Below are 22,005 nucleotides of genomic sequence, written 5' to 3'. Positions count from 1 at the left end.
CGGTGTTCCCCAGCGGTTGGTAATGGGTCTGGTCTTGTTCGACATCTTCATCAATAGATCAAAAGGATCGAGTCCACCCTCAGCAAGTTTGCTGGTGATACGAAGCTGGGAGGAGTGGCTGACACACCAGAAAGCTGTGCTGCCATTCAGCAACACCTGGGCAGATGGGAGAGTTGGGCAGAGAGAAACCTGACGAGGTTCAGCAAGAGCAAGTCCCACACCTGGGGAGGAATAACCACATGCATCGGTACAGGGTAGGGGCTGACCTGCTGGAAGGAAGCTCTGCAGAGAAGGACCTGGGTGTCCTTGTGGACATCAGGTGGCCATGAGCATGCAGTGTGCCCCTGTGGCCAAGAAGGACAGTGGTATCCTGGGGTGCATTACAAAGAACAGGGCCAGCAGATCAAGGGGATTGCAGGGGATGTAGCTGTTGTAGGGATTACTTTTTATTCCTCTTTGCAAAAGGGCTTGCGTCCTTGGTAGTTTTCTCATCTTGGAACAGGGTTGCCTCAGCAGTCTTAGAAAGAGGAAATCTAGAAAATTTGTTGCATAATTTTTTGGGTAAACTGTATGGTTGATGAAACTGCTGGGCTTGGCTTCTCATTTCCCTTCTAGAAGAGGGTGGAAGGAGCCTTGATTTCATTAGCGATGAAAGGAGTGGTGTAACATAAGACCATGTTTGCTTACTATCTTCACAAAGGTTTCTTCTAATTATTTACTGCAGCCAGCAGCCAACTGCAGCAGAGCTGATTGAATGAGGCTCAGCTCCTCAAGCTCATCATGGGAAAAACTGCATTACTTTTGGGAGGGGAGATGTGACAAATGAGTTCTCATAGGGTGACCAGTTGCAGTACCACATGAGTGTGGTCCTGCATGGTTTGTACCAGCCAGCATCCAGGGTGCTTGCTCTAGCTCTGAGCCTGGCACTGTGCAGCATCACTGAGCAAATCTGCCTGGACTCGGCATTGGCATGAAACCCATGGACTGACAGTGGTTTGCATCTGTTGGTGCTGCTGTTAGTCCTTGAAGCACTTCTGTGGCAGACTGCCTCTACAAAAAAACTCAAGTTTTGGGCTCCCTGGATGTGCGGGCACCTTCTTGCTGCTGCGGGACAGCCTTCAGAGGTAAGGGTGCCACCTCTTGGAGTAGTTCAGGCTGTGCAGTGTCAGCCCTTAGTTCTTTAAACACTGGCCGAGTGGCAGCAGTAAGGTCCATTTCTGCTCAGGTTGGTGCATGCTGTATCTGCTACGTGCAATGTTCATAAATCAGTCCTGACTGAATAAGGCTGCGAGCTGTGGTTATTGCTCCCTGTGGCAACTAATCCCAGTGCAATTTGGGAAGATGTCTTCAAAACCAGGAGCTATTTCGGGCACGTTAGCTTTGTCCGCTGCCTGCAGGTAAACCGCTGCACTAATTGCTTTGCAAGCCTCTCCTGGAGCGGCTGTGACAGCAGACTTGGCAGCGTATCTCCAAGGGAGGGAAGAAATTGCCCATAGGAGGCTTGCTAAATGGGGGAGCTCTGGCATGTGCTCCATCTGAATTTGAGATGAGGCTGATGTTGGACTGGGATTGGATTGGGGCTGTTTATTCCTCATCTGAGGGAGGAACAGTGTTCTGTGGATGTGTAGTTATTCTGATGCTTGCACTTCGTGGTTTTCTTATTTAAAAAATGAAAAGTTGGGAAGGAGGAGAATGAGAAAGGTGCAGAAGTGAAGGACTGGTTACTGATGGCTGATCAAACGCAAAGGAGATGTATGAGTTGTTTAATGTCTTTGATGGGGGGTGGGGGGGTCAGCAACTTTCAGTGTGATGCCAGAGCTAAACAAATAGCTCAGCAGCAATCCGTACGCACCCTTCCTGTAGCCAAGTGCAAGGTGTATGGCCAGGCTGTGGTTGTATGCACATAGAATATACACAGCTGGGAAAGTGCATCACAACGAGTGATGTGTTCCTCCCAGTAGGGCAGCAGCAGCTCAGTCTCACGGGAGAGATTTAACCATGTTTTGTGCTGATGGAGATGTGTCTGGAGGAAGTTGGTGTGCTGGTGCTGTAAGTTCAGTTATTCTAGTTGGTTTTTTTTCCTATTTTCCTACTGTGCCATCTGCTAACTTCAGTAAGTTTAGGACACCGATGGTGAGTGCAATGGTGTCTTGTTATCTTTGAATGTATGTGATGGGAAAGATGCTCCTATGAACTTCTGATGTTGAAATAAACACGGCCATGCACCTTCTTTTTTGTGATACCCTATTAATGCAAGGACAACCCTCCACTTTTTTCCATTCTTCATGGCAGCCGATGTGTGGTTTTAAAGCGTTCCTATTTCCTTGCTGGCTTACAGAACTCAGTAATGTATGCAGGCACTGCTCCTCCAGTTGCTGTAATACTCATCCAGGTGTCTGAGCAGTCGGGGCAGTGCGCACCACCAGTGGTGGCACCGAGGGGGAGGAATTGGTTGGTGTTCAGCCACTTGTTCTGCATGAGTAATGGCTAGAAATAGTTACAAAACTGGTGAAGAATTCTAGAAATTGCTGGGAAAATTCTAGTGCTTCCTAGAAATCACATGGGGAGCAGGGAGGCAGAATCCTGGAAATGTACGAGAGGCGCCAGAAATGTCTGAACCCTCTCATATGTTCAGAGAGACACAGCAGTTCCTGGAGGCTTGAAAAGCCCCGAGAGACTTCTGGCTTCTAGGAATTCCTGCTGGGAAATGCAAGGCATTATTACCAGAAGCCAGAATTCCTGTAGTAATTCAGCAAATTCAGTAACTCTGCTAGTTATTTCTACAACTTATGAGCATTGATGAAGAATAGAAAGGCTATGTTTTTGAGTACAAACTATTGTATGCAGGTATTAACCTGCTCTCCTTCACTAAGCTTTAGAATCTTCGTGTCCTGCATATGTTTCTTACACTTCTTCTTTTCTTTTTTCCCCCCATCCTCACAGTCCTATTTTGTTACGGATTATGACCCTACAATCGAAGACTCCTACACCAAACAATGTGTGATAGATGAAAGAGCTGCGCGCTTGGACAGTAAGTAGTGGAATAAAAACTGCATTGCTTGGCTGTCGTGTGCTACCTCTCCCTCATGCCATCTGTTTGTTTTGTTTAAAAAGTTTCAGTTCCCTCTTGTCAGTGATTTCTTCAAGAACAAAACAGGACCCCTCCCAACACCACCCCTCAGTCTCTGTATGTTTTACAGCTGCATGAGCTGGACCCAAATTAGTGAACATGGATTCACTAGTTCATTGGACTTGGTCTTTTAGTTTGGTTGGTCTTGGATTCTTCAATCAGTCCCAGGATGTGTTGTGAATCTTAGCAAAAATCCAGTAGAATCTACGTGAAAGTGATTTCTGCTTAGCTATTCATGAGAGGCTCTTGTAGTATCCTCTCAAGGAGGATTTTTATTTTATTCTTAGAACTTGAATGGTAGTAACTAATGTTTTGCTTTTGTTCAGTTCTGGATACAGCGGGACAAGAAGAATTTGGAGCCATGCGTGAACAGTACATGAGGACAGGGGAGGGTTTTCTGCTTGTTTTCTCAGTCACTGATAGAGGAAGGTAAGCCTGATGTCAATCAAGTTAATTTAACAAAAGAAAAATCCATCTTGGTATCTGTGACTAATCTTAAATTGCTGCTCATCCTTCATTGGGGAAAAAAAAAAAACAAACAAACCTCTAATGTTCTGCAGTGTAACATTCAGCAGTGAAAATGCTTTGAAGCAAACTGGTGAACTGAAAGGGTCCCTTAGAGTAGGTGACTTGAGCATAAAAAAAAAAAGTGCCAACTCTGTTCAAACACTGTTGTAGCCCAGGGTACCAGTTTCTTGCAGGTGACGGACTTAAAGTAAGGGCAACATGCTATTATGTCCCAGTTCTTAGGAAGTATCCCCTTGCTGTGTGCTTATCTGCATCCAGTGCCCAGCTCTGTGTGGGTTTCTGGGTGGGGACATCCAGCTCAGGCTGTGTCTCTGCACTTCTGCAGGCAGATGCTTGCTGCCTGCTCCCATGAATTGACTGGAACTTGCATCGCTGTGGAGCTGAGATGAAACACAAGTTTTTTTGGCAGCTGGGAGCTTGGTCAGATAGCTTCCGATCACTGTAGGAGTAGGAAACTGCTGTGTATAAGCAGTCACTGTTTTCATTATGATCATCTTCCAAGGATCTAGCTAGATATGTAGAGATAAAGGAGAAGTGGGCAGGGAGATATCACACTTGCTTTGATTTGTTACAGAAGGGTAATAAAATGAGGGGAAAAAATCTTTGCAATATTATTTTCCTTATAGATTCGGCATGGACCGAATTTTACTAAAAAATCTCTCTATAATGAGAATTAAAACAAATATTCTATGGAGCATATGCACTTTAGTTGGATGTGTACCTTTCACTTGTGAATGCTGCTAAAAGTACAGATTCATCTTGATGTACTGTCAGTAGAGATGTTACACTTCTGTCAGAGATCTGTGTCTGGTTTTAAGACAGACTGAACACTTGTGTTAACATAAATATTTTTGTAGCAGGGGACTGTGCACTTCTAAAATCACCATGTGAACTCCTTGGCTTGTCTGGAAATCTTAAGTTTTTATTTGCTCTTCTGGCTAAGGATATGCCTTGATCTTAAGCAGATCTTGTCATGTTAAACCTGCATATCACTTTCCCCTCTGAAATTCTTAAGAGACTGATGAGGAGCAGAGTTTTTGTTTTTGTTCTGATATCCATTTCATTCAAGACTTGCCTTGCCTGTCTGTGAAGCATCTGCTAGAGGTATCTGTCTAGTGTGGACAGGGCATTCTGAACCATGAGATCTGTGTGAATTAGTTGGTAACTTTCACCATTATCCTCCAGTTGCTACAGACACGTAAGTGGAGCATTAACAATGGAGGTCCAGGTATGCCTAGTGACATTCCTTCTTTTTAGTTCACATTTCTTCTCATAATTGCTTTAGAAGGCTGAGATGTACTGTATTGTCATGTCTGCCTATGTAAATTTTCTAACGAAATGTAATTGTAAATGGCTTCAGACTATATACCTGGAATTACTTACAGTGGTTGAGATGTCTCTGAGCCAAGGGGAACTTGATTGTTTACCGGTATCAGTGCTGAAGCTCTGTATGCAATGATAAAGCTTTAACGATTTTTACTGAAAGTGATATATTTTTTTTTTCTCTTCAAAAATAATTGTTTAGGCTAGAATTACCTGCTTTAATATATTCCACTACTGGAGCACTTCTAACTGTCTAAGCAGCATCGCTCCCCAACAAAACGTAGTTGGTGACTTTGAAGCTTTCTGCTCATTTAGCCCCTCTTGTTTTTTCTCTTCAGGATATAATTTCTTCCTTCTCTCCCATCTCCCTACCAAATTCCTGGATGTAGCTGTGGAGGTTGCTAGCTGAAATATTGATAACCAGTGTCTCCAGACTGCAGTTTGAATGCTCTAGCTAGAGTTGAACTCCAGAATCAGCATTTATAGAGTGGACTGCGGTTGCTTGGTTCTTCTCTTCAACTGGTTGGCATCCTTGTCCCTCTGAAATTAAACACAGTGTTTTGCTTACCCTGTGGCCCTAACGAAGTCCAGTCCTGTCCACTGCAAGCTTGAGTCAGGATTTGTTTTAGTTTGAGTACTGCATGATTCTCTGACCGGTCATGCTGTGACAGTGGACTCTTTGATGGAGCGCCTGCAGCTGTCTGTGCTTGTGTGGCGTGGCAGGGCAAGTCCCAATAGGTGATTCATCATTCCTGAACTTGTGCAGAATCTGAGAATCTATGAATTTGTACACTGACGCTCTATTTTTCTTTTACAGTTTTGAAGAAATCTATAAGTTTCAGCGACAAATTCTTAGAGTGAAAGATCGTGATGAGTTTCCTATGATTCTAGTTGGTAATAAAGCAGATCTGGACCACCAAAGACAGGTAATTAATTTGTTACTAGTTGCTACTAGCTCTCTTGTAGAAACTGAACTATTTTTCTCACAACAGTAGAGTGGGGATAAGAAACAAATGGAAAAAAATGATAGTGTATTAGCTAACTGTAATGCAAGAAACAAGCGTACTTGGGATCTGTACTTGAAGAATCTTCGAAGTAGGATGGCATTCCACATGCAGCAGATCTGTCTGACTCATGGGTGATGTTAGACCAAGTCTATTCACATACAGAGGTTAAGAGCTTTGTCATGGCTCAGGCATGAATGTGTGTCATTCTTCCTATCTGTTACTCACCACTGCGCGCTGTGCCAAGCAGAGCACATTCCAGCACTGCAGTTGCTGCTACTGCTCACTGCTCTGTTACGTATGAATGAGTAGCCGTTCGTCTCTTTCCATTTGACCACTTGTCTTCTACATAACTGACTTAAAGCTTTGGAAGCTGGAAGTATAGCAGTACAGTGTCTTCCTATCTGTGTACCTTTAAAATGTTGGAATCAGTAGATTTCAACCTCACTTCTAGTTTTAAGAGAGATTAGAAGATTTGATTTAAAGAGAGAGCTTAAATGGATTTTCTTTATTTACTCTTTTGGTTTTCATAAATCAAATTGATGGTTTGAACTGAAATGGGAAAAATTGTACTAAACCTGCAGGAAAGGAGCAGGTGTCAAACTTCTGTTGTTCAATTTATTTCAGAAGTTGTGTTTCTCCTAAGACAGTGAGATGACTCTTAATGCTTTGGTAGCAAACGTGATTGATTTTTACCTCAAAGTAAACTAAAAGCTACTGAAATTTCCCTATTTTACAAGATTAACAAGGAGAGAACAACTTAAATATGATTCTCAGATTTGTTTACCTGACTTCAGTCTGTCCGAAAGTGTTCACATGAATATTACTCTTTGCAAAATATTGTCTACGTCAAGAACCAGTGGCTGGAGCATGAAAAAGTTTGACTTGAAATATTGTTAGGATTTTAGTGGTTTAGTACGCAATTGTTGAAAGATTTTCTCAAATAGCACTTGAGGCCATTGGGTTCAAAAAGAAGGTCCTGTTTAAATACCTTCCGTTGATTGTCACAACCTCTCTATCCAGAACCTGAGTATAGGGAGGCCATTACAAAACTAACGCCGATGCTGAAAGATGCTGTCTCAAAAGCTGGACTCTGATCCTTGTGGGTCCCTTCCAACGTGGGATGTTTTGTTCTGAGAGAAGCTTTCACAGAACCCCTGCACAGACTCATCAGAAGTGACTTTGTGTGCTCACATATGCACAGAGCTATGTAGCCCCTGTGACAAAGGTGGAATGTGTTCCCACTTCAGTTACCATCATACCCCCATCAGAATTCCTGGATTTAGCTTGCGTGTCCTGGAATATGAGGCACTTCTCATGACAACAGCTGTGCATTAAACTGTGTAGGTAAAACTGAGCTGTTCTGAAAACTGTAACAGCTGAAGGACAAACGTCTAAATGCTTTGGGAGGGAAATAACATCATCTGTCAACCCGCATTTTCAGAGGATACCTGCAAATATAAATGGTAATCCTGGAGATCATTCCTAGAAGTACTTTGTTTGATCTCCTCTACCCTCCTAATGTTACTACGCAGCCTGTAACTTATCAGTTTCTCCTTCAAAAGAGATGCCCTCGCTTTTTTTCCTGCTAGTCCTTCCATTCTCGATTACTATTTTCTTTTTCAGAAAGCAGCTCAAAGCAGCTACTTCCACAGTGCCCATCTTTGCAGTTCTCTGCCTACATCTGAACACAAAAGCTTATGTCACCAGAAGCATTTTTGTTATTGTTTTCATGGCTTCATTAATCGGTCTTAGATGCTGGCAAGCATAACTCCTGGTACTGCCACACACATGACTTACGTGCAAATTGGTGGGTTTGTCACTTCTGTCCTAGGTCAGGACTTAATCTTCAGTAATCTGTAGCTGAAATAGCACTTGTAGGTTTGCTGAAATAGCTAACTCTGTGTTTAACACTTCTCTGCTCCTTCCTCTGTCCTATGGTGGGGATCTGTTGGCCTTAGGTCAGCCCAGAGGAATGATTTGGGGATGCTGAGGTGACATAATAGTTCTGCAGAAGGGAGAGGCTTCCCTCCTTCTTGACTTCACATTTATGCTCTTTCCCGTGTTGGTGCTAGCACTCACCCGAGGCACTCTGCGAGCTGAATCATCTCCTTAGACAGGGAGAAAAACAGACAAGCTGGAAGGGCTCTGATACGTGTGTAAGTGAAATCGGCTCATGGAGAGATGGAGCGAGTGCCAGAGCTTGAAGCATGGGAAGGGGTGGGACTGTGGCTCTGAGCAGAGCAGGGAGGAGTTGGGGTGGGGGGAAGAAAGTGAGACCTCGCCTATTGGCAGCAGTGAGCAGTGAGATGTTATCAGCTGGATGTTAAACAGCAGCCAGAGCCTCTGCTCCATCACGTGAGCTCAGGCTGCCGGCATCCATTCAGGGCACTGGCTCAGCTTACTGACCTGGCTGAAAGCGAGCCCTGCCACCGCATCTTCCCAAGTATGGAGAACTCCAGCCTGCTGCAGGCTGGCTACACAGGCAGCACGAGGGAGGGGCAGGAGCCAAGGCAGGGCTCTCCCTCCCGAGCCCTGTGGTGTGGGAGGTGGCTCTAGGCTGTAGCTTGTGGGCACACAGAGATGTGCTGGCCCTCTGTAAGTAGCGCTTTCAAGGATTCAGAAAGCTGAATTTTTAGAACCAGACTGCTTGTGATCATCATCTACCTTTTCCTTGAAGACAGAAGGCAAACCAGTGAACTAACAAAGTGTGCTCTGAGAATGTAAAACTAAGTTAAAGAAAGTCATTTTGCTTGTGTTTTGGCCAACTAATGATGCTTACTGCAATTAACACATAGATCTTTCTGCATCTGGAAAGAGTTAAACATGTATGAAAGTGTTTAGGATGTCTCAAGGGTCTGACCACACCTCCGTGCAAGTAACTCAATTTTGTAGTTGAACGTAGTGCAGAGTGCTGTCATTGTGATACCATAAATTTGGGAGCAAATAACTAACAATCCTGATGCAGTGCTGACTGCTGCTCAGGAAATACGTGAACTGCACAGTACTGCAGAAGTGCACAAGTTCTGGTGTGATCTTGATGAAGCCTTAGTGGCATGCTGAAGGTATAGCTTAAGATAGTGGCTGTAATAAAAGTAGGTCAACTCAGGTGTTCTCGTAAGAAAATAAATGAAATAGGAAGCTTGAAACAATAGTTTACTACAGTAATAGCTGTAACTAAATGGAATTATGAGGACTTGTTGTAGTTGTGTATCCTGTGTAGTACAGGAGGCAAAGTCCTGAATATCCACCCATTCAGCTGACAGAGAAAGCTGATTTATTAGAGGAAGAGCAAGCGTTAATCTTTAGGCTTTCTTTTAATAAAATTACCTATGTTTCCAGATTCCCTCATTAGTCATGGGTTAGTGACACATCTCTGCTCTTCCCTTGAAGTCAGTGCCATGTAGCACTCTATCTTAAATGGGTTAATTCTGCACACCACGGACAGCATTGGATGCTCCTGCAGTAAGGCAGTTCAGCAGAGCTGACTGTGTAACAATAAGCGTTGCCAACAGGGGAAGCGGGCTTGTCCATGCAGTGTGTGTGACTTTTTTGAAGATAACTGCTGGCTTAAATTGGGTCAAGTCTGCTCATTCCCCAGATGGCAGGGTTTCAAGGAAAATCCAAGTTGCAACAGGAAAGTGCTCGAGTTTCATTCAGTGCTCGTTTCAGGTTTCACGTCGTTACTAACACCAGCTCGCTGTATTAGTTCAGTATATCTGTATTGCTGAATGCATTTAAAACAAGACTTTAAGGTAGAGATCTTTGTGTCTTTGTTTTATGCGTAGACAGATCATCAGCAAAGCCAATGATGCCTGGCAGGCAGCCCTGTGGTTGGACCTTTCTCTGCATGAGCCTGGATGCTAGCAAACAGTAGTTCCTAGCTTGGTTTTGCTGTTTCGTGAGTGGCTTGGCCTGAGGTGGCTCGCAATGGCCATGTACAGTGATGTCTGTGGTCTCACAGAAGGATTGTACCTTCAATTTTTGCCATGGCTTGCTTGATTTTTGAACTCTAAAAATAATGAACAGCTAGTCATCTGATGCAGCAGTTGAATACAGCAAGCTGGTCTTTGAATAGGTGTCATTGCTTTATAACCAGATTGTGTGTACCAAGGGGACCCTTAACAATGAGAATGTGGACAGAATGCAGTGCATGGATGGTGGGCTGCCCCTACAGAGAAGCATTACGGTGGCCTGCTGTAAGCAGGAGTCAGTAGCACTGCGGGTGCTGGTGAGGTAGTTGGCAGATCCACTCTTTGGGAACAGTGGAGCTCTCCACAGAGCGGGAGTGGGACTGCAAGGTGTGGGAGCAAAGTGCTTCCTTGGGTGGGAGGGGAACTGCTGTCACCTTCTGATGCTGGTCCGGTGTAGCCCTTAGTCTGTGCAAGTATAGAGACAAGGTATGCAGGCAGTGTTGTATGAGCTCTTTAGGTGGAGGAAAGAGTAGAAATGTCAGAAAGGAGTCTGTTTCTAACAATTCTCAGATACAATAATGTAGAGGGAGAGCAGTCCAAGATCCGTTCACAGGATTCTCATGCACGTGTTGAAATGGAAACTGATTCAGTAAGAAGGCTGTTATTTAGGGAGTTGGGAAATAAGCTTTTCCATGTTTGACTTGCTTGTTTACATCCCTTATGGTGTTTAATTTGAGTAACTTCTACCAACAATATCTGAAAGCAAATAGTAAAATACCTAAAACCAAAGATAAGCGTTGCAGGTGATGCCTGTTCATATTCACGCTTAAGCTTATCAAAACTAAGATTGTCAATGCAGAACCAACACACCCAGTCTATCAGAAATTGTGTTCTATAAACATAAATGGAGTGTTTCTTGAAGAAAAAACATCTAATTTTGATTTTGCTAGTGACCTTTAATCTCTCTTATCATCCTTATTGAAAAGTCTGTCGTGGTTGTCGTATCTAAGTAGGGAGTATGGAGAATGTGAGAGTGTAAACTAATATTTTTGATTTCTACTATTTCTATGTTTGCTTTTCCAACAATTCCCTCAGCTTTGAAAGCAAACCTGGTATGCTTTGGCCTCTAATTTACTGCTTGAGCACTGCGAATGCTTCCATAGCGTGCCCAAAACAAACAAAGACTTAAATTGATTTTGTTGAGGTCACTAACATTGACTGCAAGCTGCTTCACAGTATACTGGTAAAATTAAATAAAAATGACAATAAGATTATTTTGAAATTAAGCAGGTACAGATGTTCTAGCAAAAACAATAAGGGCTTTAATGTCGCATCTGTAATTTTAAATGCAGAACTTTCTGAAAGTGTAGCTTCATTTTATTACAACGTTAGTTTCCTACAGCTACATTTGTTCAGTCTCTCACATGCTTTCAATACAATAATGAAGAAAATAGTGATCAGGTAGGTTTAAAGACCAGATTCAGTTTCTCCTCAGAATTATGCTTTTCTTTTTATAGTTATCGAATTATTGACTTTAACCTTTCTGAGGCTGCAATAACCTGTGCAGAGATGAAGAAAAGTAAAGGGGGTTGTTTTTGCAAGTGTCATATTGATCAGCTTATTTTTTGTTTGATGAATGAGACAAAGAAGCATTAAAGTTCCTGAAAGTCCCCATACAAACTTTGGGGGATTCTGCAGTGTCGTTGACGTGCCAGAAAATAGCTGTGAGTGTTTCTCAAAGTGCAGCTTTGGAATAAGGACATTTCAGCAATTTGGGGCTGGGAGAGGAGGTGAAAGTGGAGCAAAAATCTTGAGTATCATTTGATTTTCCTACAGTAATGGAGAATGGAAGGATCCCGGTCATTCATTCTCTGTGCCCTGCTGTTAAAGGTGCAGGTGCAACAGATGATGCTGGGGTTGTGTTGTGTTTTTTGGTTGATTTTTTGCTTTTGCAGGTAGTGGTAACATTAAGATGCTGTTTCAGTGAGTGAGATTAGCAGAAGCATCCTGAGCCGTTCCGCCTCCAATGGCACAAGGTGCTGTGGGGACTCCTTGGAGTGCTTCAGAAGCACTTAATGGGAGCGGGGCTCAGTTCAGCAGTAAATGGATGAATGCAGTGCAAATAGGGTGGCAGTGACAGAGGAGTCAGATGTGCTGAGATGCTGTGAGAGAGGGCTCTCAGGCCTTGCATATAGCTATAGGAAAGTATTCTGCACGTTACAAGGCATCCTGCATCTTGCACTGTGCTGGATGCTTGCAATGATCTTCTATTTTCCGTCTATTTCTACTTCTGTGTAGCTTCTTGATCTCGGCGTGCATCTGCCTTTTCAGAAACAAACTAAAAATAAACCCTTGGGGTCTTTGTTCTCATTATATCAGTCCTCTGCGTGCTGGTTTAACATATTTCTGTGAAAGCAGTGTAATCTTTAACACTTCTGCCACTAGCCGCTGCCTTGGTGAGATCTGTTGCGCTTCCTTTTATTGCTGAAAGCTGCCCTTTCCTCCCTGTTCTGGGGGGCGGCTTCCTGTTGAAGCCTTTTTCATGTCTTGCACTGCTCAAGGTGGCTTTTGTCATCTGTCCTCTCTGCTTTCAACTTCATCCAAAAACATGCAGCCATCTCCTCTGGTTTTGTACTGCGACCAACTTATTATTCCCTCCTGTATTGGAAGTCTTCTCGCTTGCTGCCTTCTGCTTCACCGTTTCAAATACAATTCCAGCTCTTTATGACACTCACTGTTTCCTCTTGATCTCCCTTTCCTCCTCCCAAGGAGACAGGAGGCAGACAGATTTTCATTAATATCTCTTAAGTGGGGAAACTTCATGGATTTCTAGACTTCCTGTGATTTAAGGTATATTTAAAACTGGCTGTCTTAATATTTTGATGGGTCATAAATAGATTTATAAAGATTCAGAAGCTAAACCATATTTTTTTTATAAGTTGTAATCTTATGTTTTCTCTAGATTTATCTGAGCCTGGGAGAGATGAGTTCAGCACCAGTGTTCCGAGCTCACGTAGTAACCCCAGAAATCTTGACTCAGGCAGTTGCTTTGAGGGGTTCTTGTCTGCTTAGGAAGGGAAACTTGGTCTTATTATGCAGAAATGAAGTGAATGGGAGGCAGCTGCAGTGGAGGAAATTCCTTGAAGATTTGCTCTTTGTTTAAAAAAAAAAGTCTTCTCTTGAATGTGAAAAGATGTATTACGAGAATTTGTTTTCCAGCTGTATTATGTGGACAGAGTAGAAACTGGTCTGTGGCCAGATGAGCATTCTTGTTTGAGGGAAATAGACCCTTAAGCTGTATTTGCAGTGCCTACTGACGCAATTGTGCTAGTGCAACATTTCACTTAATGATTGATTTCTCTTACAGGTGACACAAGAGGAAGGTCAGCAGCTAGCACGACAACTTAAAGTAACATACATGGAAGCCTCAGCAAAGATCAGATTGAATGTAGACCAAGCTTTTCATGAACTTGTCAGAGTTATAAGGTATGATAACTTAAGTCCAAATAATTAGTGTCCCTACATTAATGGATAGTTCGAGCAAATGCATTGAAATGTAGTGGGAGATGGCTGAAAAAATTCTGCCTGCTGTGAACTTCGGCCAGTACTCTTTGTTCTAAAATTTGTCTGTGTAATGGCAGAAATGCCTACGTGAATATTACGTGTATTTGAAAGAGAACTTGGTCACCTTAATCTTTAGGATTTTATTGAGCACTCGAGAAGCCAACCTGTAACATAAATCTGAATATTGGCCTTCTGTAAAAAGAGCAAAACCAAAGTACTGTCACTCTCTTAAGTAGTTTTGAGCATCAGAAGTAAGTCCATCCTCTGTGCAAGTGTAAAAGCAGAAAACTTAAATACGGTATCTTTGTTTATTTAACTGAAAATGGTTCTGCGTGTTTAACCTGAAATATCTGTTTCCAGGAAATTTCAAGAACAAGAGTGCCCTCCTTCACCAGAGCCAACACGGAAAGAGAAAGACAAAAAAGGCTGCCATTGTGTAATTTTCTGAGAATCCCAAGAACCAAGCTATCAACTGCCAGATTTATTTTTTTTTCTTTCCATCATTTTACATCACTTCTGGTATTGGTCTAGCCTTATATGTGCATGTCCTAAAAGTGGTCACCAGAATAGCCTTAGTCCAAGAAGCTGGCAGAATAGCTCTTGAAGACTCAGTCATCTTGGGGCAGACTTCACAACAAAACACTAAGGCTGCTTCTTTAATACCACAGTTCCTTCCTTCTCTCCCTTTAAGAGCTTGCACCTTGTGGAGTTTTATTCGCAAAGGAGATGAAACAAAAAACCGTGTAGGACAAGGTGTTGAAGTCATGCATAAGTTGTCTCTTGTGAATTAATTTATTTTTACTTCTGACATTTTGTTAGCTATTACAAAGACCTATATTGAAGTGCAGAGAATACTTTTAAAAAATGTGGGTGGATTGGCTTTTTTTGCCCTCAGTTAAATTAGACTTGAGTATTCAGCTAGCCTTAAGAAACCTACACTGAATTTCATTGTCAGCAACAATTTTCATCTCTTATTTATGCTGCAGTTTTATTTCAGTGGCCAAAACAGTCTACTGTATTTATTTTCTGAATCCAGAACAGCTACGGGAGGATTACTGCTACTATTAGAATATGGCCAAATAAATACCTGAGCTCATTCTGGATTGAGGCATTTCAGCTTCTTATGAAATTTCACATCATTGTTCGGGGGGGAAAAAAAAAAATTGTCTTCCTTTGTATTTCTGGGTGAGGGATTAAGGAAAACTAAAATTGTAGCTGTTTTTGTTTCATGTGATATAAAAATGAATTTGATCTTTCCATTGTCAGAGATGATTAAATGTTTTTGCTATATACTTTTATACATTATTTTCTTATCAAACTAGTTAACAAGTATTTTTATATGTTTGTAAGCAAATATGCTTTCACAGCATAACTTGTGTATATGTAAAGATGAGTATTTAATTCTCACAGTTCACTTTTAACTGACAAAATGTGGGATTTGCCAAACTGTGGTAAACTTCTCCTTACTCTCCTGGTTATACCCAAGAATGGCCAATTATGTGCCTGCCCAACACACCCATAGAGTAAAATCTAGTGTTGTGTTTTAATCAATTTCAGTATCCTTTACTAAAGACTGACCATTATGTGAATTATTAAACTGTAAGACTTTTAACTGATTGTTTAGTTAAACCGTGGATGGTTGTTTAATTTTCAGTTCTGTGGATTGTGTTTAAACAATTCAAGAGTATGTTCCCTGATATTGAAATACTGAGTGGTATTGCACAGTTGTCACCTTACTGAATGTGTCCAACAGTTCTTTGAAACTTGATTATTAAGCAAACCCTTGTATAACTTCAGGTGCTAGAATTAAAGATGATCTAACCGTTATCAGGGGGTAAGCATATTGCCTCTTTCTGACTCTTCTAAAACCTGTTTCTTTTTGGAGGGTGGGGGAACGAAGGAGGTGATGGAAACTTGTTAGATCAATGTTCATGTCTGCACGACTTTCCTTCAAGCTTGAGAGTAAAGTCATTTTAATTTTAATTGTGATAGATGGTAAAAGCCGGTATTGATTTTGACTTAAAATGTGTGGTAAGTGGTCCGCTGGACAATTCCCTTGTGCTTCCAGCTGTGCTGTCAGGTGCTCTGCCATAAATCTGCAAACATCTGCTGAGAAAGCAGTGTTTAAACAAGTTCTGGTTACCTTTCCTGCAGCCAAGCATTAGACCTTGAAGCAACACTGGAACCATGCATTGCAGAGGAATTCAGAGTCGTTTAGGCGGGCTGCATAATTCTGAGTTTGAGAGAGCGAGTAGCTCCTCCTTCCTCCCTTGAAGTAAAGTTCCTGGGCAGTGAATGGCTGCTTATGAATAATGTGTAAAAAATTCTAAGTAGGAGTTATGGTGAAAGTACGTTTGGGAGATGGATTACATTTTTCAAGTCAAATGTAAGAAATTACAGCCTGCAGCAAAGATCATGTGCTTTATTGTGTCCAATATGAAAAGCTCTCTGGAGTTAAGTCACTAAACATATAGTATTCGAATGAGTTAAGACAACAAATTGCAGCTTGCACATTGAGGCTAAAGCTGTGAGGTGCAAGTATGTTTAAGTTCCATCTTTTTCATTTTCTTGGCAGCTCACTCATGAGAGTGATCTCAAAATAAAGCTGCTGCATAGATAAGTCATCTAATATGTAAATGTAATTCACAGAGAAGATGGAGAGCACCACACCCTCGCATTTCCTCATACTTGAAGCAAAATTGCTTTGAGGTGGTTGATGCTAAGCAGCCTACTCCTGTCTGCTAAGCTACAATGTAAACACGGTAAACTTAAGCTAATCAGAAGTGGGACCAGGAGGTTCTGCTATGGAAATTTGCTCTAAGAGTTTGAGGCAATGCGTTAGTTGATCCTGCCCTTAAGACCTGCTATTCCTACTTGGTAGCAGTTAGCTGCAACTGGTTGTTGTATTCAAAGGTGATGGAGGAAAATGCTGCTTCTGTCCCCAGCGTGAATTTGCAAAGTACAACGGGGGCTTTGTCAGCCTTCTGACAGTAGAGCTGACAACAGTAGGTCCAAGCTGTATGCCTTGGATTATTTGTGAATTGACATTGCCACCTTGCTGTAGGATAGCACTTCAGCGGACAACATAAAGGAGAGCTTTTTGAGACTTCACCTGGCAGAAGAAACGCTTAAAATTCTGTCACTTTCTTTTGTAGCTGTTTCCGCATCTATAAATCATTGAAGTTCACGCTTAATGAGTTTGGGGTGCTTAAAATATATCTGTGAATGGCCTCCTGCTAGGGCACAGAGAAGAAGGTTTGGGTCTTTCGTTTCAAAGCACAAAATAACTTGCCTCTTTTCAGAATCTCCAGCTCCTGAGAATGCTACTCTCCTGGAGGACTAGGAGTAACTTGCTTATAGGTAAAAGCCTTTTTAGAAATTTGGTGAAGTTTTATGGGTCATTCATAACTGGGGAAGAGCACTTCCCTGTAAGTAAGTTTTAGTTCCGTATCCCTGCTTTGATTAATGGTTTTGCTTTCTCTGACTTAAGCCTTTTTGCATCAGTATTCATGTACTAGCTAACACGCACAGGTGAAGAGGTGGATTTCCAGAAGTACTGCATCACCTCCTCTCAAATCTGCTGCTTTTTGTGGTACAGCCTATTGTGATGAAATAGAACTGCTGGTACTGATGAAAATTATAAAATTACTTTGATTGCACAGGAAAGAGAAAAATAAAAATAATGAGAAGATGACTGGTTTAGTCTGTTTCCAGCCTACTGCACTGGGTGTCTGCACAAACTGTCTCCCTGCAACTAGTCAGTCACTGCTGCAGATTAGAACTAATCTGGTAATGTAAAATTGCAAAGCTTTGTAGGAGTATGAGGTGGATGATCCTCCCATCAAAGTTGTTCTGCTTTTTCATCTTTTTTGTTAATAAAAATTTTGCACTGTCCTGCTGTGCAAAGTACATTGGCACTCACTTCCCTCTTCCTGCAAAAAAAAAAAGGGAAAATTGCTGGTCCTCTCCCTGATGACACTGATTGTTACTGTTGGCTGTGTAGCAGTGCTCCGTGTTTAGACTGTCAAGCACTGTGAGAGAGAAGCCCCAAGCAAATCTGGTTAGCCTGGTGTGGGAGAATGGAATGAGTTTTGTACAGTGGTTAATAAAGCAAAATCTTGTTGAGGAGTTAACATGTACTAACGCCAAAGGAACTCTTGACTTTATGCATGGCCTTGTGGTTAGTTGTCACTGATAAAGTTCAGGTCTGGGTTCAAGCAAAATTCCTAGCTCAACTCTCTTCTGATGTCATTTTATGTACTAACACTGCAGCTGTGGCATGACTGTAGCTGTCGCTGAGCGGGATTCCCACACAATCTAGTCCTGATGCTGTAATGAGCTCATTTCAAACAGAAGATTCCTGAAGCCAGTCAGTACAGGCTGAGCACCGCCTCAAGTTATCTGGACTTGCTTAGAAGTTTGGTGCCTGGAGAAGCTCAGGAATCTGCCGGGCAGTTTCTTCACTTGCTAAATGTTTGGTCGCTTGATTTTAGGCCTGGATTTTGGTAGCCTTGTGCTTTCCTATGCTCTAGCCTGAGTGCAGGCGTGCAGCAAATCAGGTGCAGATGTGGGAACAGGTAGGACTGCCTTAGTGGCCTTCTGCTGGGAAGACAAAGTGCTTTAAATGAGGAGCAGCAGATGTTGAAAAGACAATGGATTAAACTAAAAGGAGTGCATAAATCCCAGAAACGGCATTGCAAATGTGTGCTGTGCTTGCTTTGTGTAGCCGGGGCTGGGCTTTTACAATGAGACCACAGCTATTTTGGAGAGTTTGAGAGCTTTTTGTGGATGGAACATCAAGGGCAGATGATGTCCCACACCACAGCTAGATTGGATTAATGTGTGTAATATAATTAGTGGTATTCGTGAGTCAGCCCGCAGGCAGCGTGCAGAACTAAATGCATCTTCTTACTGCCGGAATGCAAGTACTTATCTGCACAGCTAGTTTTTAAACTGGATCTTGTGAACCATAGTGGGGTACATAGAGTATTTGGTACTCACTAATTAGTAGTGACAGCTCTTTATAAATTACTTTGTTCTTTAAAAATGCTTCTGACCAAGTATTGGAGAGAGGGAGAAGTTAACACTGCGAAGTCTAGGCACTGAAAATTGAAGTAGGGGCAGTGTTGAAACCTCTTAGCTCCTCATCTCTGAGTCCTAGACATTAATTAACCCATATTACAGCAAGTTTTCATTTCAGTTGAACCTGACCGCTGAAGAGCGAATGGTCTGAATGCATCCCACATTTCTTGTGATGTATCAAAATGAACAAACTTACACCAGTGATATGAATGTCCTATATTCCTTAAGTCTTTTTTGGTAAAGTTGGGTTTCAAGACCTACCCAGGACCGTGCATCCGGTCCGCTACTGGAGCAAGGCAAGGTGAGAACACATGGGCAGCTTTCCTCTGGCAGCCACACAGTGTCATCCATAGGTGTGTGTGTGCAGCTTGAGAAGACCCATGTCCTCCCAGGGCCCTCTTCAGAATTGCAGTGATTACAGGCAAGGCAGGAATGGAATACAGGAAACATAACAAAGCAGTAGAGCTCTAATTAAAGGGCCATGTGTCAGTGCCATGTCAGAGTATTTTGTCCTGTGGATGCTGTTAAGTCTGAATGGTCAGTAGCTAAGGGAAAGAAAAAGTATTATAAATAGTTCTGAAGAAATGCGTGTGAAAAGAAGGAAGGATGTCTGCCATCTAAAGCACTAAATGCATGTTCAAGTATGACGTCTTAATTTCTATATAGTCTGCTAGAGTTTCATGCCACTGGTTCTGTCAGGAATACAGGAGCAAAACAGGAGTACTAATGTTTGACTGCCATCAGCAACATGTGCAGTTTGCAGTCAGAAAGTTATCTGAGCAGTGGGAGGTTGTGCATAAGTGAGGGATCTAAATGAGGATTGCTGTTAGTAGGAGGTAAATGCAGTCACATTGTCTAGGTGCCAGTTCTGACATTTTCTTGAGTGGGGAGATCTTTAGAATGCAGTACCAATCTTTGATAGTGAAACGGAATTTGAATACTTTTTTTCCTTCCTACTTCAAGACTTTGTGTTTTCACAAAGACTTTGTGTTTTTGTGTTTTCACACAAAGTCCATGTGTGCTTTAATATCTCATGCAGCCTGCAAATTGTGCCTATCTCATTGCTTCACAGAATGTCATGTTCCTCAACTGCTGGCTTTTTGTCTCATTTTAAAGGGCATTCATCCCTGTCTGTTCTCTTGGGAGACTGAGCCGTTCTGCGTCTCGAGGTGACTTTTTGTATCTACAAAATAGTCAAGTGCCTTAATGCATTTACGGAGTAATATGTTGACAGCATGGACTGATAGCATCTACTTACAAGCTCATCCCTCTTGTTTGAAAAGCTTTGAGTCATTCTGAGAACTGCATTTTCAAGGTTTTGAAAAGCACAGTTTCCTTATGTAACTTACTCTTCTTTCTTAACGTGACTTCGGAAAAATCAGATCATTCCATTGCATTTCCTGGAAGGGGAAAAGAATTGAGAATATCTCATGAGTTCTGACTGTTTGGGCACATCTTTGTCTTGCAGATTCCCAGTGCGCAAGTTGAATGCTGAAGGTGCTCACCTTTCTAGTCCAGTTGTCTCTATGAGCTCATTTTCTTAACTTCTTGCTCTCCTTTTGTAAAATGAAGATAGACCTATCTTGTTCATCTTAACCAACTACAGATCATCAGATCCCCATTACGACAGCCAAATGTACGATGCTATCCACATCTAATTCCACACCTGGTTGGTTTTGCAAGATGTCTAGCAAGACATCCATCACTGTCAAGTCCTGAGATCTGGGCTCTCTCACTGCTAATCTGTTCTTCCGCAGTGAGCTGCTCTGTTGTAACTTTATCACTTCTGTCTTCGGAGGGCAAGCAGAGAGCAGACCCCTCTTTCCCACAGTTGGAACAGAGAAAAACCAGGATGTGGTAGGTCTGACAGCTGTGCGGCCCTTCATTTACTTTTTGTCACTTCTCCCAAAGATGGCCTTTGTTCGGGCTCTGGCGGCCATGTCACCTTTGACTCGCAGCACTGCACTGAGCTGATGGAGCTCCTGCTGTCAGCAGAGGGGCAGCACGTATGTGGGTGGGTACACATCTCTGCTGGAGTTCATCTTGTGTTGCCTTCCTAAAGTGTTCCCAGTTTTGCCATGGCACTTAAACAGCATTCACTTATTTTGTGTACTGTGAGAATTCATTTTGAAGGGGTAAGCTGGCTGACTGGTTCTGTTTGTTTCGCATCCTGACCTGAAAAGGCTGAGCAGGAACCCTGCTTCAGTGCTTCTGGCACTCAGTTTCTTCTCTAGCAGGATGTAAAGCTGCTAAAAAAGACTGCAGTATTAGAATCAGAAGGCAGCCAGAGAGGGTTCTTGTTACCACTCTGCTTTGCAGACTGGTCTGCCTTGCTGTGTCATTTGTTTGCTCTCTGTAATAGAGAAATCTGCAAGGGTGTCGGTGGTTGCATGCAAAAACACAGCCAAAGGAAGTATTAACGGCTGTTCGCTTCTGAATCACGAAGGCAGGAGGAGCCCTGGAGGAACAGCACAGGGAATGACACATATAACACAGGGTGGAGGTTTCAAATACCTTCTGGCTGTAGGCTCTGCGCTGGGACCGATGCTGTCATTCCTACTGGAGTTTGAGGAGTGTCTGAACTTTCTGCATCTCACAGTGCTCAGCCAGGCGGTGCTGAGGGCTGAGGCCATCCCTTGGGTAGAACCTCACTGCTGCTTTGTGGTGGTGTGGACACTTGGCCTCCCTGTTTTAGCGCTCAGTCACAGCAGTGGGGTCATTTTCTGGTGTAATTTTTCGGATAACCGAGATACCAGTCCCAAGGAAAGAATGCAATACAAAAACAAAACCAGCAGATGGAGACTGGAATCAAGCTTTTTTTTTTAAATGCATTGCTGAAGGCCTCTGTAACAGTCCCATCAGCGCAGCCTCGAGCTTGTTGTATGACAGTATCTAAATGTGGGAAATGACAGGATGAGCAGGGGATGAAAAGAGCTAACAAGCCAGTACAAGGCTGCCCTAGCGATTAGGACTGTACCAATGGATATAAGCAGCATGCAATCCTCTGTGGGACACTGACAGGCAGTGTATATACACGCCTGCCCGTTGTTTCTTGGTGGCTGTTGAGGAAGTCATGGTGCTTCAATTTCCTTTCTGTAAGATTTAATGATGCTGACTCCTCTGCGAGGTGCTTGGGGACTGATGGGTGAAGTTGTTTATTATATTGGAAAAGAACTAAAATTGTAATGACTCTAGCAGGGAATTTTTAGAAGCGGTATTATCCTTTGAAAGAAAGATTAAATACAGAAATATGCTGGATACAGTGGTTTCAGACTCTTAACACTCTAAATGCTCAATTTTCAGACAAAATTGTTAAGTCCAATTTGATGAGCTTTTATTTTGGCAGAGTAGTACAATGGCACATGAAAAACTAAACGGCAGCATCCCTCCTTCCTATTTCCCTAATAGAAAATATCCTACTGTCTGGGGCACTGCCTTGTTAGTCCGTGGCATAGACATG

The 22,005-nt window shown here is 42.5% G+C and overlaps 1 protein-coding gene across 3 annotated transcripts in view; it reads left to right on the top strand.

Moving 5' to 3' along the window:
* RRAS2 (related RAS viral (r-ras) oncogene homolog 2) overlaps positions 1-15,290 on the top strand; it is a 36,269-nt gene extending 20,979 nt beyond the window's left edge. For all 3 annotated transcript variants that reach the window (XM_021403775.1, XM_021403777.1, XM_021403776.1), the window contains exons 2-6: positions 2,944-3,031; positions 3,457-3,559; positions 5,799-5,907; positions 13,267-13,385; positions 13,824-15,290. In XM_021403775.1, coding sequence (XP_021259450.1) covers positions 2,944-3,031; positions 3,457-3,559; positions 5,799-5,907; positions 13,267-13,385; positions 13,824-13,911 — 507 coding nt within the window. In that variant the 3' untranslated portion in view covers positions 13,912-15,290. The remainder of the gene's footprint in view (positions 1-2,943; positions 3,032-3,456; positions 3,560-5,798; positions 5,908-13,266; positions 13,386-13,823) is intronic.

Source organism: Numida meleagris, chromosome 6, assembly GCF_002078875.1.
Source record: "Numida meleagris isolate 19003 breed g44 Domestic line chromosome 6, NumMel1.0, whole genome shotgun sequence".
NCBI classification, from domain to species: domain Eukaryota; kingdom Metazoa; phylum Chordata; class Aves; order Galliformes; family Numididae; genus Numida; species Numida meleagris.
The sequence above is the reverse complement of the archived record's forward strand: the minus strand, read 5'-3'. Positions and strand labels throughout refer to the sequence as shown.